This window comes from Podarcis gaigeae (assembly GCF_964106915.1).
Source record: "Podarcis gaigeae genome assembly, chromosome: 18".
In the NCBI taxonomy this organism is placed as follows: domain Eukaryota; kingdom Metazoa; phylum Chordata; class Lepidosauria; order Squamata; family Lacertidae; genus Podarcis; species Podarcis gaigeae.
In genome coordinates this window covers 5,316,526-5,332,539 of record NC_139696.1, presented here as the reverse complement: position 1 = coordinate 5,332,539, position 16,014 = coordinate 5,316,526, and the positions used below count along the sequence as shown (strand labels likewise).

The 16,014-nt window shown below is 51.3% G+C and overlaps 2 protein-coding genes across 2 annotated transcripts in view; one reads left to right on the top strand and one right to left on the bottom strand.

Moving 5' to 3' along the window:
- Positions 1 to 6,232, top strand: part of SSBP4 (single stranded DNA binding protein 4) — a 42,164-nt gene extending 35,932 nt beyond the window's left edge. Inside the window, exons 14-17 of the mRNA XM_083720572.1 lie at positions 201 to 268; positions 1,453 to 1,531; positions 2,707 to 2,735; positions 4,159 to 6,232. Coding sequence (XP_083576698.1) covers positions 201 to 268; positions 1,453 to 1,531; positions 2,707 to 2,735; positions 4,159 to 4,428 — 446 coding nt within the window. The 3' untranslated portion in view covers positions 4,429 to 6,232. The remainder of the gene's footprint in view (positions 1 to 200; positions 269 to 1,452; positions 1,532 to 2,706; positions 2,736 to 4,158) is intronic.
- A 2,650-nt stretch (positions 6,233 to 8,882) lies between these two features.
- The window catches only part of ISYNA1 (inositol-3-phosphate synthase 1), a 17,320-nt gene continuing 10,188 nt past the window's right edge, over positions 8,883 to 16,014 (bottom strand). Inside the window, exons 8-11 of the mRNA XM_083720462.1 lie at positions 15,324 to 15,488; positions 14,313 to 14,426; positions 12,760 to 12,977; positions 8,883 to 9,258 (exon numbers count right to left, since the gene is read on the bottom strand). Of these exons, the coding sequence (XP_083576588.1) occupies positions 9,039 to 9,258; positions 12,760 to 12,977; positions 14,313 to 14,426; positions 15,324 to 15,488 (717 nt within the window). The 3' untranslated portion in view covers positions 8,883 to 9,038. The remainder of the gene's footprint in view (positions 9,259 to 12,759; positions 12,978 to 14,312; positions 14,427 to 15,323; positions 15,489 to 16,014) is intronic.

Genomic DNA, 16,014 nt, shown 5'->3' with positions numbered 1-16,014 from the left:
GTCATGCTGGCTGGAAGCTGTACGCCGGCTCCCTCGGCCAGTAAAGCGAGATGAGCGCCGCAACTCCAGGGTCGGCCACGACTGGACCTAATGGTCAGGGGTCCCTTTACCTTTACCTTACCCTTTGAGAATTGCAGTCGAGTTTAAGAGACTTCCGCCCAAGCCCAACGGGGTCTCATCTCCCTCCCTTCTCTTCCCAGACTCCACCAACTCCAGCGAAAGCATGTACCTGATGAATCCCATTGGACCCCCCGGAAGTCGGCTCAGCGTAAGTACCTATCGAACAAAACTTCAGTATGGCTTGGGCCCAGGCTGTTCACATATGAACACCTACCTGGGTGCTGAAATCCCTTTGTCACGGTCCGGTCTACGGGTGATTGAAGTCCTGGCTGAGGACGTCGGGACTGGGGGCAAGATGGCGGGGTGGGAGCCGGAACGAGAGTCCAGAAGCCAGGGGTCCGAGGGTCGAGGAGCAAGGAGTCACGAAGTCAGGGGTCCAAGGGTCAAGGAGCAAGGAGTCACGAAGTGAAGGGTCAAGGAGCAAGGAGTCACGAAGTCAGGGGTCCAATGGTCAAGGAGCAAGGAGTCACAAAGTCAGGGGTCCAAGGGTCCAGGAGCAAGGAGTCACGAAGTCAAGGGTCCAAGGGTCAAGGAGCAAGGAGTCACGAAGTCAAGGGTCCGAGGGTCGAGGAGCAAGGAGTCACAAAGTCAAGGGTCCGAGGGTCGATGAGCAAGGAGTCACGAAGTCAGGGGTCCAAGGGTCAAGGAGCAAGGAGTCACGAAGTCAAGGGTCCGAGGGTCGAGGAGCAAGGAGTCACGAAGTCAAGGGTCCAAGGGTCAAGGAACAAGGAGTCATGAAGTCAAGGGTCCGAGGATCAAGAAGCAAGGAGTCACTTTAGCTAATGGGGCCTCCTGCTGCTGCCACGCAGCAGACGCTTCAGGTTACAGACTCCGCTAACCCAGAAACATTACCTCAGGTTAAGAACTTTGCTTCAGGATGAGAACAGAAATCATGCTCCGGCGGCGCGGCAGCAGCAGGAGGCTCCATTAGCTAAAGTTGTGCTTCAGGTTAAGAACACTTTCAGGTTAAGAACGGACCTCCAGAACGAATTAAGTACTTAACCCGAGGTACCACTGTAGTTGCGGTTCCTGCAACACTTCAGTTCTATGATTCTATGAAAACCGAGGCACAGATGAAGACCGGCTTTTCATTGCTGGTTCTCAATGTGTTCCGATGTATTCCAACAATTGCTTTTGAGTATTCTTGATTGGACTAATTTGCAGGAACATGTGGGGTCGAAACGGGGACCCCAAAGGTCATCCAGACCAACCCCTGACTGGTTCGCAGCTACATTTTAGAAAGAAATGTTTAACTCTTTCTCCACCCCCACCCACCCAACTTCTCCCACCCCACACACCCTGTCCCCCTCCCTGCCTCCCCCCCATTTTTAGTTCTCCATGGGGCTGAGCCCCGAAGGCGCAATGCCCGGAATGAACGCGATGGAGCCGCAACACATGAATGGATCCTTAGGTTGGTTTAAGAATCGCCTGTCCTGCTCACGGATTCTTCATCCTGTAGCGTTTGTTCTAGTAATCCCGCTTACAAAAAAAGAGGAAAAAAACCCACCCCCAAAAAACCAACCAGTCCTCATTAGAGTCTCCTATTATAGCTGTTAAGCTTTGCCGATTCAACATAGTCCGTAGGTTCCTCCGTAAGTACAAAATCCGAATAGTTTCCCATCTCTCCAGTTAAAATTCCATCCGGAGAGGCAGAGATGGAGGTGGGGGTCTTGCCTATGGGGCAGACCTTTGGCCACTGTGAGAATCGGGTGTTGATGGCCCGTTGGCCATCTCCATCAAATCTCTTCTCACGGTTCCTAGGACCTTTGACGTGTCACAAGTCATTTTGGACTCACAGCTGTCCATGGAGGCGCAGGTCAAATCTGTGTCCAGGGCAGCTGTTTATCAGCTCCATCTGGTACGCAGGCTAAGACCCTCCCTGCCTGTGGACTGTCTGGCGAGAGTGGTGCATGCTCTGGTTATCTCCCGCTTGGACTACTGCCATGCGCTCTCCGTGGGGCTACCTTTGAAGGTGAGCCGGAAACTACAACTAATCCAAAATTCGGCAGCTAGACTGGGGACTGGGAGTGGAGACCACATAACACCAGTCTTGAAAGACTTACATTGGCTCCCAAGACATTTCCAGACACAATTCAAAGTGTTGGTGCTGACCTTGAAAGCCCTAAATGGCCCAGTATCCCTGAAGGAGCGTCTCCACCCCCATCGTCCAGTCTGGACACTGAGGTCCAGCTCCGAGGGCCTTCTGGCGGTTCCCTCCCTGCGAGAAGTGAGGTTGCAGGAAACCAGGCAGAGGGCCTTCTCGGTGGTGGCACCCGCCCTGTGGAACGCCCTCCCATCAGATGTCAAGGAAATAAACAACTATCTGACTTTCAGAAGACATCTGAGGGCAGCCCTGTTTAGGGAAGTTTTTAATGACTGATCTTTTATCGTGTTTTTAATATTCTATTGGGAGCCGCCCAGAGTGACGGGGGAAACCCAGCCAGATGGTTGGGGATATAAATTATTATTATTATTATTATTAGTAGTAGTAGTAGTAGTAGTAGTTTTTACCCCCAAGCCCCTTCCAACAGGGTCTGGAACGAGGTCAAATGTTTCATTCCAACCACCTCCTTATTTCATCCACAGGTCCTGGTGAAATGGAACCCATGTCGAAGGTGAGATTTTGCATGGTGCTGCCCTAGGGGAGGGGAAGGCAGGAGGGCCTAGCGGTTAGGGTCTGTTTAATTGGAGGGGGGTACTGTCGGGGAATTGTCTCAGCCGGGGGGGGGGGGCTCCAAGGGCGATTCTGCTCTGCATGCAAAACATCCCCTAGGACGTTTCTTTATTTAAATCAGTCCTGAGGACCAGAAACTTGCTTTATTTTTAAGGGCAGGGGCCTGCCGCTCAGGTGGTTGGCGGTTCGAATCCCCGCCATAGGGTGAGCTCCCGTTGCTCGGTCCCTGCTCCTGCCCACCTAGCAGTTCGAAAGCACATCAAAGTGCAAGTAGATAAATAGGTACCGCTCCGGCGGGAAGGTAAGCGGCGTTTCCGTGCGCTGCTCTGGTTCGCCAGAAGAGGCTTAGTCCTGCTGGCCACATGATCCGGAAGCTGCACACCGGCTCCCTCGGCCAGTAAAGCGAGATGAGCGCCGCAACCCCAGAGTTGGCCACGACTGGACTTTACTGTCAGGGGTCCTTTACCTTTTGAGCCCTACATATCCGGAACGGAGTCCCTAAGATGGCTGGACGGCACCCTATACGCCTCCTTCCAGCAACTCCTGCATGCCAGCCAAACGTCTCGCTCTGCTTTCCTTCGGACCCCCATCTTTGAGGCCGAGACCGGGGTCTTGTCATCTTGGCAGCCCAAGACCTCCAGACCCACTCCCCGGGGGGAGGTCACTTCAGTGCTGCTAACGCAGCAATCTGGCTTCACCCCCAGAGGCGCACTCCATTGTCCGTCCAGGCAGGTCAATGCCAGCATCCTAAGGGCTAGAAACTTGAATTTTCAAAGCAACAAATTGTTGAGGTTTCCCCTGGGAGCTGGGTTCTGCTGGGTGAGGTAGCTCTGTCGGTCAAGCACGAGACCCTTGACCTCAAGGTCGTAGATTCGAGCCCCACATTGGGCGGACGATTCCTGCATTATGTGGGGGTTGGACTAGATGGTTTTGATGGCCCCTTCTATGTATGGGATGAGGGTGGCGCTGTGGGTTAAACCACAGAGCCTAGGACTTGCCGATCAGAAGGTTGGCGGTTCGAATCCCTGCAATGACGGGGTGAGCTCCCGTTGCTCGGTCCCTGCTCCTGCCAACCTAGCAGTTCGAAAGCACGTCAAAGTGCAAGTAGATAAATAGGTACCACTCTGGCGGGAAGGTAAACGGCGTTTCCGTGCGCTGCTCTGGTTCGCCAGAAGCGGCTTAGTCCTGCTGGCCACATGACCCGGAAGCTGTACGCCGGCTCCCTCGGCCAATAAAGTGAGATGAGCGCCGCAACCCCAGAGTCGTCCGCGACCGGACCTAACGGTCAGGGGTCCCTTTACAATTTTATGATGAATGGAATTAACTGGCTCTCCACCCCCCTTTTCTCATTCCCGGTTCTCAAGGCTTCTCCCAGCAGCCTGCCGCCTTTGAGCAACCCTCCCGGCACCCCGCGGAACGACGGCGAGATGGGCGCCGGATTCGTCAACCCGTTCCAGAGCGAAAGCGCCAGGTCCTGCGTTGAGCGACGCCCGCGGCGGGGACGAGGTTCCCGCGGGTCCCGGGGTCCGCGTGGGGGCCGGGGTGCCCCGTGGCCAGGCAGGACCGGACCGGCCACTCCCAACGCCGACGACACCATCTCATACTGGAAACAGGGGCAGCTGTCCGAGTTGTGACCCCGGGGGCAGCTGCCCCCCCTTTTCTCTCGCTATGAACCAACGCCACTGGTCCCCAAACACTCCAGTGACATTTCCCTAGCATCGGCCTCCTTTGATACGACCTGGACTGACCGCCGTGGGGACAAGACAGGGAGGTCCTTTATCCCAACTCGGAACTGCTGATCCAAACAGATTTATAGATCGACTTTGGTCGCCCCGATCTCTCAGACGCTCTCCATGGGGGACTTACAATGGGGCAGGCTGGACTCCCTTGTTCTCCCCACCTCCCGGCTTTTTTCGGACATTACAGCCCCTCAAAGACACCAGGAGCACCTGGGATTCTTGGGGGTGGTGCTGGGCAACCCCCCCCCCAAAAAAAAATGCTGCAGAGTGGGATTGTCTTTCGGGGAGAGGGGCGGCGTAGGGGCTGGATTCTGTATTGGGGACTTGAGTTGGGGGCATGGTTTGTAAGTGGGGCGGAAGAGGGGCAGCGCTTGTGGGGGGGCCGGCTCGAGGGAACCCTGCTTTTGCACCTCCCTCAAGTGTTTTCTCCTGGCACCCTCGAACTCGGACCGCCTCCCCGATGGAAGATGAGAGGGTTTCGTGCATATCGAAATATGGCCTGTGTACAGAGGCGCAATTCGCATCCGTGGCCCTGCCCACTTTTGCCTCCAGCCCCCAGGGGGGGGGAGTAGCCTCTGGTCAAGAAACCCACGCCAAACCCCAATTTAATACTGGTTCAGTGCCGGCCTTGCTTCTTTTAAATGTTTGTGGTTTTTGGTTTTGCAAGACGATTCGTCGTTGGTGTGAGGGAATCCCCACATTTTTCCCCTTCCCTCTCTTCTCACCCCCCCCCCCAAAAAATAATCTTGGATTATTTTTTTAAAGCTGGCTTGAAATTCCTGTAGCGGCCAGCAGGGCGGCGCTCTTTTGCAGGGTTTTTTATTTACCTCTCTGCGTCCCAATTTATTAAAACTCCCACCCGTTTCTGTCAGCCAAGAGCAGCGATCATCAACCTCGATTCCTCCACCCTGCAAAGATGTCATTGGACTACAAATCCCATCAGCGCCAGTGGCCAGGAATGATGGGAGTTGTGGTCCAGCTGCATCTGGGGATGCCCCCCCCCCCCCCATTTTTTTTTTTTTTGAAGAATGCTGGACTAGAGGAGTGGTAGTTGTGGGCCTTTAAGAAAAGGGGGGGTGTCCATATAAACAGTTGCTCCGCCCACATTTAGCCTTTGGCTCCGCCCCAGAACTGGCATGAGGTCGCTCAGAGGCTGGAAAAATCATTCCTTTCCCTTCCTATATAAATCCCCAGTGGCATTATTATTTTTTAATGCACGTTCACTGCCACTAAATTGCTCCTAAACTTTTGATAAAAGGTGATTTCATGGTCCTTTCCAGATCAACGATTCTGTATGCAAAATGGGGGAAGCCTGCCAGATAACCCGCTCTCCCCTTCCGTTTAAACTTTATATTTTTTAAAACATTCTGGTTTTGCTACGGAACCTCATGCAATTTGTAAAAAGAATTGAATTCAGAACGGGTGGTGGGCAACGAGAGCAAGATTCACCCGGGCTGGTTGACGTTACCTTATTATTAATTATTATTATTGCAAAGGGGGGGTATCTTTGGGATGGGGTAGAAATTCCTTGCCTCGCCCCCCAAAACCTGGGTGGTTTCTTTCGACGTTGTAAATAGAACTTACCATTTTTTGGAAAGCCGCTGCAGTTTTTTTAAAAAAGTCGCCGACAAGGAGGGAAAAAATAATAGAAAACCTTGCATCAATAAATGTTAACTTGGATTTTTTAAAGAAAAAACAATGGAGGGGAATTGTGTGTGTTCTTTTCGCAAAGCAAGGGTCTACAGAGTTGGTAAGGGAACACCAGCGGTCATCTAGTCTACACCCCCCCAAAAAAATCCAGGATTGATGTTTCATTTAGATACATTTTTGGGGGGTTCCCACCGGATTCCCGTCCCCCAAACAGCACCCCTCCAGATTCCCCACACCCAATTTCACTGGGTGCTCACATGCAGACAGCCCCCAGGTAAGAGAGGGCTACTCGCCCCTTTAAGTTTAGCTTTGTAGTAGCCTGGTAGTTCAACAGGTGCAGTTTTTTTCCCACCTGCCACAAACACACTGTGGCCTTAGCAATGGTTGCTACATGGGAAGAGAGACTACTTGCATATACCTGTATACTGTATTTTTCGCTCCATAAGACGCACCTTTTTCTTCCTAAAAAGTAAGGGAAAATGTCTGTGGATCTTATGGAGCGAATGCGTGGTCCCTGGAGCCGAATTGCCCAGGGGCAAAAAGCGGATTATGCTTTTTTTAAAAAAAGAGGGAAGTGGGTGTTGAAACAAAGCCGCTGATTGGCAAGCAATCGGGAGGAAGATAAGGGACACAGTAAAGGAGGCTGCCTGGGAGCGGGGAGGTAAAGACAGCAAACTTGCAAGGAGAGGAGACAGGAAGACTAAAGCAATGAGTAGAGAAGTTAGAAGAAAAGGAGGAGCAAAAAACTGCTCCAGCTAAGGAAAAGACACTAAGGCAAACAAGAGGGAAGGGGGTGTTGAAAGAAAGCAGCTGATTGGCAAGCGATCGGGAGGGAGATAAGGGAGGCTAGCGATAAAGGAGGCTGCCTGGGAGGAGGAGGTAAAAGCCCATGGATCCTCAGGATTTTTGCATTGGGTCACCCCAAATTCACCATCAAATCACGTCTGTGGCCACAGCATGAGCCACAAAAATCATACATCCACTTCGTTCAGAATATTTGTTTTCTTGTTTTCCTTCTCTAAAAACTAGGTGCGTCTTACGGAGCGGAAAATACGGTAGTTCAGTCTTGTTCGCGAGGGCAGGGTCCCAGCTCTGCAGTTCCACGGTGACTGCCAGCAAGCTAGGGCCTTGCGCAGGCAGGGCATGCGATGCACTGCTCAGCTATGACCCCTACTGTAAAGACATACCAAGGCACTAGTCCTCATGATCCCGCGTGAAATGTAGATTTAAACTCCGGAAGCTGCCTTCCACCCAGTCGTAAATCACACTGGAGTTAGCTCTCCCTTAGCAAAAAAAGGTCGATCTGCACAGACTTGGCCGAGTGCCAGGCCTAATGAGCAGAGCAGCTATTTTTCCATGGGAAGCAAGTTGATGAAATCAAAGCTTCCTACCTCCCCGAAGCAGTCTTGATGTGATGGCCTGGGTATCCGATTCAGAGGCTGAACTGGAGGGATCCCAGCCTGCACAGGATTCCCCGCCTCCAGAACCAGCTGAGCCGGGGCTGGGGCATGAGCTTGAAGGGTCCTCACCTGTGCTGGATCCTCAGGTGCAGGCGTCAGCTGAGTCTTCTCTGGCTCCGGAGGTGATGGAGGGCCCATTGCCTGCAGGTGCTCCACCGTCAAAGGAAGCTGAGGTTGCCTCTGGGTCCGCTAACCCTCCAGCGTCTCCTGAGCTGCAGAGGCTCAGGGCAGAGAGGCGGAGGGAACTAAGTTCCTGCAAGAGGAGGGCTTGCCTCCAGGCCAGGAGAGGCGAGTCACCTGTGGACCGGGGCCGCCCTATGCCTTGGAGGAGATAAAGGCCAGTTAGCCCAGTCCCAGGTTGCGGGAGCAACGTCGCTGGAAACCTGTTCCTGCCAGCACCCTGTCCTGCTCTTCCAGAGTTCCTGACCTCACCCGACTCCTTGCCTTGTACCCCGCTTCGCCCCTGGTGGACAGTCTCCAGACCCTTGACCCAGGGCCGGACTCTGACCACGCCTCATGGTAAACCCCCCCCCCCCCGGGACCAGCACGGACCTTCTGCAAGCCAAGCAGCTGCTCTGACTGCTGAGCCGCAGAACTTCAGCCTCTGCTGCTAAACTATTGCCCTCTGCTTAAAAAATAAGCTAAGGCTGCAGTCCTCATGAATGCAAACAAAGCACTCATACATTCCGCATTATCAGCCTCACACAGGAACGGACCCTGCAGCCTTCTACATGCCAAGCAGGGACTCTGACCCACGAACAGTGCAATTTCTATCCTCCTTTATTCGTTTCAAACACAGCCAGTTTGGCAAGGGGGGTGTTGGGGAATTAAAGAGGGTGGCGCTGTGGGTTAAACCACAGAGCCTAGGACTTGCCAATCAGAAGGTTGGCAGTTCGAATCCCCGCGACTGGGTGAGCTCCCGTTGCTCGGTCCCTGCTCCTGCCAACCTAGCAGTTCGAAAGCACGTCAAAGTGCAAGTAGATAGATAGGTCCCGCTCCGGCGGGAAGGTAAACGGCGTTTCTGTGCCCTGCTCTGGTTCTCCAGAAGCGGCTCAGTCATGTTAGCCACATGACCCGGAAGCTGTACGCCGGCTCCCTCGGCCAGTAAAGCGAGATGAACGCCGCAACCCCAGAGTTGGCCATGACTGGACCTAATGGTCAGGGGTCCCCTTTACCCTTTACCCAAATATTATTATTATTATTCCAGCAAACCCTTCACACAAAAACTACCAGAACGACTCTTAGCTAAGTCTTTATTGTTTCAAACTAAAAAACAGACATCCCGAAACACCCGCAGCTTCTGAATTTTAGTTGGAAAGAGAAGAATCGTTCCCACTGCCCCCCACAAAAAAACTAACCAAGCTGTGTGGCTTGGCCACGATTCGGTGTGCCAGCCTAGTTTTGCAAACCGAGGAGGTGGCTTGCGGGAGGCTGGTGCCCGTTGCTCTCTGCCGACCGCACAAATCCGTTCACGTGGGGGGCGGCCTTCTTGGGGGCGGCCGGCCAAGCCGCCGGGGGTTCAGGCGTCAGGGGGGCCTGCTTGGCGCGGGGCCACGTCCTCCGGGTCTTGTGCTCCAACTGCATGTGGTTCTGTGGGGGGAGGCCCACGCAGGCTCTGTAGGGCGAGAAAAAGCAGAGTTACGCACTCGGAGCATCTTCCGTGCAAGGAGAGGTAAAGATGTATCTCCCTAATCCTGAACTCATTTACAGTGGTACTTTGGTTCTCAAGCTTAATCCGTTCCAGAAGTCCGCTCCAAAACCAAAGCGTGCTTACCCATAGAAATCAATGCAATATCCTCATAGAACTCTAGCCCAATGGTTGCCATTAATTTGATTTTGAATTGATTTTAGAATGCTGTGTTACTTTTATTGTTGTTAGCTGCTCTGAGCCCGGCTTCGGCTGGGGAGGACGGTATATAAATAAAATATTATTATTATTATTATTATTATTATTATTATTATTATTATTATACTACTACTACTACTACTACTACTACTACAGTGGTACCTCGGGTTACATACGCTTACATATGATTACATATGATTCAGGTTACACATTACATATGATTCAGGTTACACACTCCGCTAATCCAGAAATAGTGCTTCAGGTTAAGAACTTTGCTTCAGGATAAGAACAGAAATCGTGCTCCGGAGGTACGGCAGCAACGGGAGGCCCCATTAGCTAAAGTGGTGCTTCAGGTTAAGAACAGTTTCAGGTTAAGAATGGACCTCTGGAACAAATTAAGTACTTAACCCAAGGTACCACTGTATAATAACAACCACAACAACAACAACAACAACAATAATAATATAACAGATTAATCTATTCCAGACCTTTAAAAACAACCCCCTAAAAATGCCATTTAACATGAATTTTACTATCTAACGAGACCACTGGTCCATAAAATGAAAGCAATATACAATGTACTGCAGTCACACAATCAATCGGTAACAGTTCCGCGCAGTCCCAAAACCAAAACAAAAAAGAGCCACAAAAACGCAAAATAAATAGCAAAAACAGACAGACCTCACCGTAGCACTCAAATAGGAAGTGTCACACTCAAAATGGAGCACGTTCGGCTTCCGAAAAAAAGTTCGCAAACCGGAACACTTACTTCTGGCTTTGCAGTGTTTGGGTTCCAAGTTGTTTGAGCACCAAGGCGTTTAAGAACCAAGGTACCGCTGTATTCCTAAAAACAAGGTGAGTTTCTACTCCTCGTGGCTGATTCGGATAGGGAACACAGGGTGCTGCTTTTATAGTGAGCTTACGCTGAGCTTACTGCCAGCACGGACTGGCAGCCGTGGCTATCCAGGGAGCCTGGGACCTTCTACACGCAAAGCGTTTAAAATAAGCTAAGATTCCAGTCCTCCTGGTTCTGATTGAAGCACTTGTTTAAATTGGACGGGGAAAAAACAAAGATCATGGCCACTGGGCCCATCACCTCCTGGCAAACAGAAGGGGAAGAAATGGAGGCAGTGAGAGATTTTACTTTCTTGGGCTCCATGATCACTGCAGATGGTGACAGCAGCCACGAAATTAAAAGACGCCTGCTCCTTGGGAGAAAGGCAATGGCAAACCTAGACAGCATCTTAAAAAGCAGAGGCACCACCTTGCCGACAAAGGTCCGTATAGTTAAAGCTATGGTTTTCCCAGTAGTGATGTATGGAAGTGAGAGCTGGACCCTAAGGAAGGCTGATCGCCGAAGAATGGATGCTTTTGAATTCTGGTGCTGGAGGAGACTCTTGAGAGTCCCATGGACTGCAAGAAGATCAAACCTCTCCATTCTTAAGGAAATCAGCCAAGAGTGCTCACTGGAAGGACAGATCCTGAAGCTGAGGCTCCAAGACTTTGGCCACCTCATGAGAAGAGAAGACTCCCTGGAATAGACCCTGATGTTGGGAAAGATGGAGGCCACAAGGAGAAGGGGACGACGGAGGACGAGATGGTGGGACAGTGTTCTTGAAGCTACCAGCATGAGTTTGACCAAATTGCGGGAGGCAGTGGAAGACTGGAGTGCCTGGTGTGCTCTGGTCCAGGGGGTCATGAAGAGTCGGACATGACTAAACGACTCAACAACAACAAATCGGACAGCGCAGACCAGTGAGCAATACAGTTCAGTATTGCCTTACCCTGACTGGCAGCATCTCCCTAGTGCCAGGAACAGACCCTATTTTCCATCTCACCCCACAGGGTTACCATGGAGACCCCAATCAATGAGGGTTTCGCTAGGCCCAGGGTTGCCATGGTTACTGGTGCAACTCATCCCTTTGGAGGGGGGTGAGAGTTAAAAGATACAGGGAGGAGGTTTCCATGGTTACCAGAGCATCGCCAAAATGGGCAGACCTTTTCAGGGAAGTTTTTTTAACGGTTGAGGTTCTGTTGCGTTTTCAGTATTTTGTCGGCAGCCGCTCAGAGTGGCTTGGGGAAACCCTGTCAAATGGGTGACATATAGATATAATATTTGGGAGGTTTATTTATTTTAAAGGTCCAGATTTGGGGCTGGTTTGCACCTGGAGTAACCTGGAATAGCCTCAGACACAACCAACGGGTTTGGGGGCTAAGCCTCCGGAAGATGTGTTTGGAAGGAAGGAAAAGGAATCATAGAATCATAGAGTTGGAAGAGACCCCAAGGGCCATCGAGTCCAACCCCCTGCCAAGCAGGAAACACCATCAGAGCACTCCTGACATATGGTTGTCCAGCCTCTGCTTAAAGACCTCCAAAGAAGGAGACTCCACCACACTCCTTGGCAGCAAATTCCACTGTCAAACAGCTCTTACTGTCAGGAAGTTCTTCCTAATGTTTAGGTGGAATCTTCTTTCTTGTAGTTTGGATCCATTGCTCCGTGTCCGCTTCTCTGGAGCAGCAGAAAACAACCTTTCTCCCTCCTCTGTGACATCCTTTTATATATTTGAACATGGCTATCATATCACCCCTTCACCTCCTCTTCTCCAGGCTAAACATGCCCAGCTCCCTTAGCCGTTCCTCATAAGGCATCGTTTCCAGGCCTTGGACCAGGAATTATGAGGCCTTTGTGATACTGAAACTGGGTCTCTGTTCTAAAGCTCAGTATGGGCTATTCTGTCAGCACTGCCTCAGTGATGTGGACTCTTAGGCCTGGGCGGCCCTGTATATTCGTTTTCCAAGCTTTAAAAATAATAACAATTAGTTTATTATATATATAAAAGGCTTCACGGGGGAGGACTCAAATGAGAGGTCAGTAACAATATGTTTAAAGCTGGAAAAGGATCTCAAAATGGCAAATTGCGTGTGTGTGTGCTTTGAAACACAACAAAACGTTTTTGGGAGGGGGCAAATATAAACCATGGTCCACAGTAAATGTGTGTGTGTGTTTATGTGCACAAATGCACACACTTCCATTGGCAGCTATGCAGACTGCAGCGTGATGACACGCTTACGTTTATATTTATATAGGAAGATAGCTAGCTTGCTATGGTTACTTAAAGCCACGTCCTGATACCCTAGACCAAACCGCGTCCCTCTCAGAGCAAACCCCCTGACAATGAACGGATCCAAGTTAGTTACGCCTGCTCAGTTTGATGGGTCTCCTCAAAAGGAGGACCAAGGCCGGCTACCACCCAGTTTCCTGCGATTACCTGAACAGGTTCTCGATGGCGGCCCTTTGGCGAAAGAAAGCATTGACCACCGGCGCTCCTTCGGGAACGAGGGGAGCCTTGCAGAGGAAACCCAGGAGGGACAAGATGCTGTGAAGCGGCTCAGGCTCCGAGTCACCCTCGACAGTCACTCGGATCCGTTCGCAGAGCTCAGCCAGGATCACCAAATCCAAGATTATAGGGCTGGCCAGTAAGGAATCCTACAGAGATAGGAGCAGCAGGAAGGAATTGCCATGTTGTTCCAAACCGTCCCCCTCGGACGCGATAACACGGACCTGTCTCCCCAGCTTGAAAATAGCCACTCATTATTTCTCCCCTCCCCCCAATATTTTATTACTTTGACAAAATAAGGTAAAGGTAAAGGGACCCCTGACCATTAGGTCCAGTCCTGACCGACTCTGGGGTTGCGGCGCTCATCTCACTTTATTGGCCAAGGGAGCCGGCGTACAGCTTCCGGGCCATGTGGCCAGCAGGACTAAGCCACTTCTGGCAAACCAGAGCAGCGCATGGAAATGCCGTTTACCTTCCCACTGAAGTGGTACCTATTTATCTACTTGCACTTTGAGGTGCTTTCGAACTGCTAGGTTGGCAGGAGCTGGGACCGAGCAACGGGAGCTCACCCCGTCGTAGGGATTCGAACCGCCGACCTTCTGATCAGCAAGCCCTAGGCTCTGTGGTCACCCGGGTCCCTATTTTGACAAAGTAATAATCATAAATAAAGACCATTCCATTGTAACTATCCAACCTCCCAAAATTTCAACACCTCTTGCAATGGTTTGACCCCTTTCCGTTTTAACAGTCCAAGTTCCACAAACACCTTCCACATCTCCTCCAAATCATTTACCCTGTGTATTTCCCGCCTTGCCTTAACGCAGCCTTTCTTTCTCAGCCTGTGGGTCCCCAGATGTTGTTGAACTACAACTCCCATCGCCCCTAGCTACCAAGGCCATAGCTCAGGGAGGATGGGAGTTGTAGTCCAACAACATCTGGGCACCCACAGGTTGAGAAAGGCTGCCTTAACCGCACATGTTATCATCAATATTATATCCCACACCTCTATATATATACCAATCCTCCCTATTTTGCTTGCCCCTTCCACTTCCTAGATATAATACTGTATTTTTTGCTCTATAAGACTCACTTTTTCCCTCCTAAAAAGTAAGGGGAAATGTGTGTGTGTCTTATGGAGCGAATGCAGGCTGCGCAGCTATCCCAGAAGCCAGAACAGCAAGAGGGATTGCTGCTTTCGCTGCGCAGCGATCCCTCTTGCTGTTCTGGCTTCTGAGATTCAGAATGGTTTTTTTTTTTCTTGTTTTCCTCCTCCAAAAACTAGGTGCATCTTGTGGTCTGGTGCGTCTTATAGAGCGAAAAATACGGTGATTCGTGCAGCTGTCGATAAAATTTGCGAGCAAGTCCTTCATAGCCTGTGAATCTTAGCCGCTCATTTTCTAGCTCTCTTCGTCCAAGTGGGGACTTGGAGTAGGGAACAACACTCCCCACTTCCTCATCTGCTCCCGGCGCCATTCCTCACGCACCTCGCAGACGTTGTGAATGACTATGGTGCTCGTGCCGCCCATTGCAATCTCAGAGGTATATTCATCCAGAGCCCGCTTGCTGTCGCCAACGTAGGGGACATATTTGATCACCACCTGTCCGGGGAGAGGAAGGGAATAGGCGCTGGTGAGGAAACAGGGGAAACAATCATGGTTCTGAATGGGGTAACTGTGCCCCTGAAGGACCAGGTGCGCAGCCTGGGAGTCATTTTGGACTCACAGCTGTCCATGGAGGCAAAAGTTAGTTCTGTGTCCAGGGCAGCTGTCTACCAGCTCCTTCTGGTACGCAGGATGAGACCCTACCTGCCCGCGGACTGTCTCGCCAGAGTGGTGCATGCTCTAGTTATCTCCCGCTTGGACTACTGCCATGCGCTCTACGTGGGGCTACCTTTGAAGGTGACCCGGAAACTGCAATTAATCCAGAATGCGGCAGCTAGACTGATGACTGGGAGTGGCTGCCAGGACCACATAACACCGGTCCTGAGAGATCTGCATTGGCTCCCAGTACGTTTCTGAGCACAATTCAAAGTGTTGGTGCTGACCTTTAAAGCCCCAAACGGCCCAGTAACCTCGAAGGAGCATCTCCACCCCCATCGTTCAGCCCGGACACTGAGATCCAGCGCTGAGGGCCTTCTGGCAGTTCCCTCATTGCGAGAAGTAAGGTTACAGGGAACCAGGCAGAGGGCCTTCTTGGTAGTGGCGCCCGCCCTGTGGAACGCCCTCCCTTCAGATGTGAAGGAAATAAGCAGCTATCCTATCTTTAGAAGACACCTGAAGGCAGCCCTGTTTGGGGGAGTTTTTAATATTTAATTTAATTTAATATTTAATATTGTTTTTAACACTCGATTGGGAGCCACCCAGAGAGGCTGGGGAAACTCAGCCAGATGGGCGGGATATAAATAATTTATTATTATTATTATTATTATTATTATTATTATTATTATTATTATTATTTTCCTTGCAGCATCCAGGCAAGCCTCTGCCCATACTCACACAATGGTCTGGTCTCTCGCCGGGCCCGTAGAGAATGGGATTCGACTGTACCATGTCGTCCACGACGTTGCTCTTTGAAATCTCCTTGGAGCGAAACTGGGCAGGGGCAGAGAGGTTCTTCCCGTCGTTGTTGCCAAGGTGGTTGTAGCTGACGATGGAGACGGGCTGGAACCAGAGAGAGAGGGGGGCAGCAATGAGAGGGTTGGCATAGGGGACTCCCTGGTCCCAAATGAGGTGACTGTGCCCCTGAAGGACCAGGTGCGCAGCCTGGGGGTCATTTTGGACTCACAGCTGTCCGTGGGGGTGCAGGTTTATTCTGTGTCCATCAGCTCCATCGGAGACCCTCCCTGCCTGCGCATGGTTTCACCACAGCGGTCCATGCTCTGGTTATCTCCCGCTTGGACTACTGCCATGCGCTCCACGTGGGGCTCACTTTGAAGGCGACTCGGAAACGGCAGCTAATCCAGACTTGTGACTGGGAACATATAGCACCGGTCCTAAAAGACCTTCACTGGCTCCTAGTATGGTACGCAGGATGAGACCCTCCCTGCCCGCAGACTGTCTCACCAGAGTGGTGCATGCTCTAGTTATCTCTCGCTTGGATTACTGCAATGCGCTCTATGTGGGGCTACCTTTGAAGGTGACCCAGAAACTACAACTAATCCAAAATGCGGCAGCTAGACTGGGGACT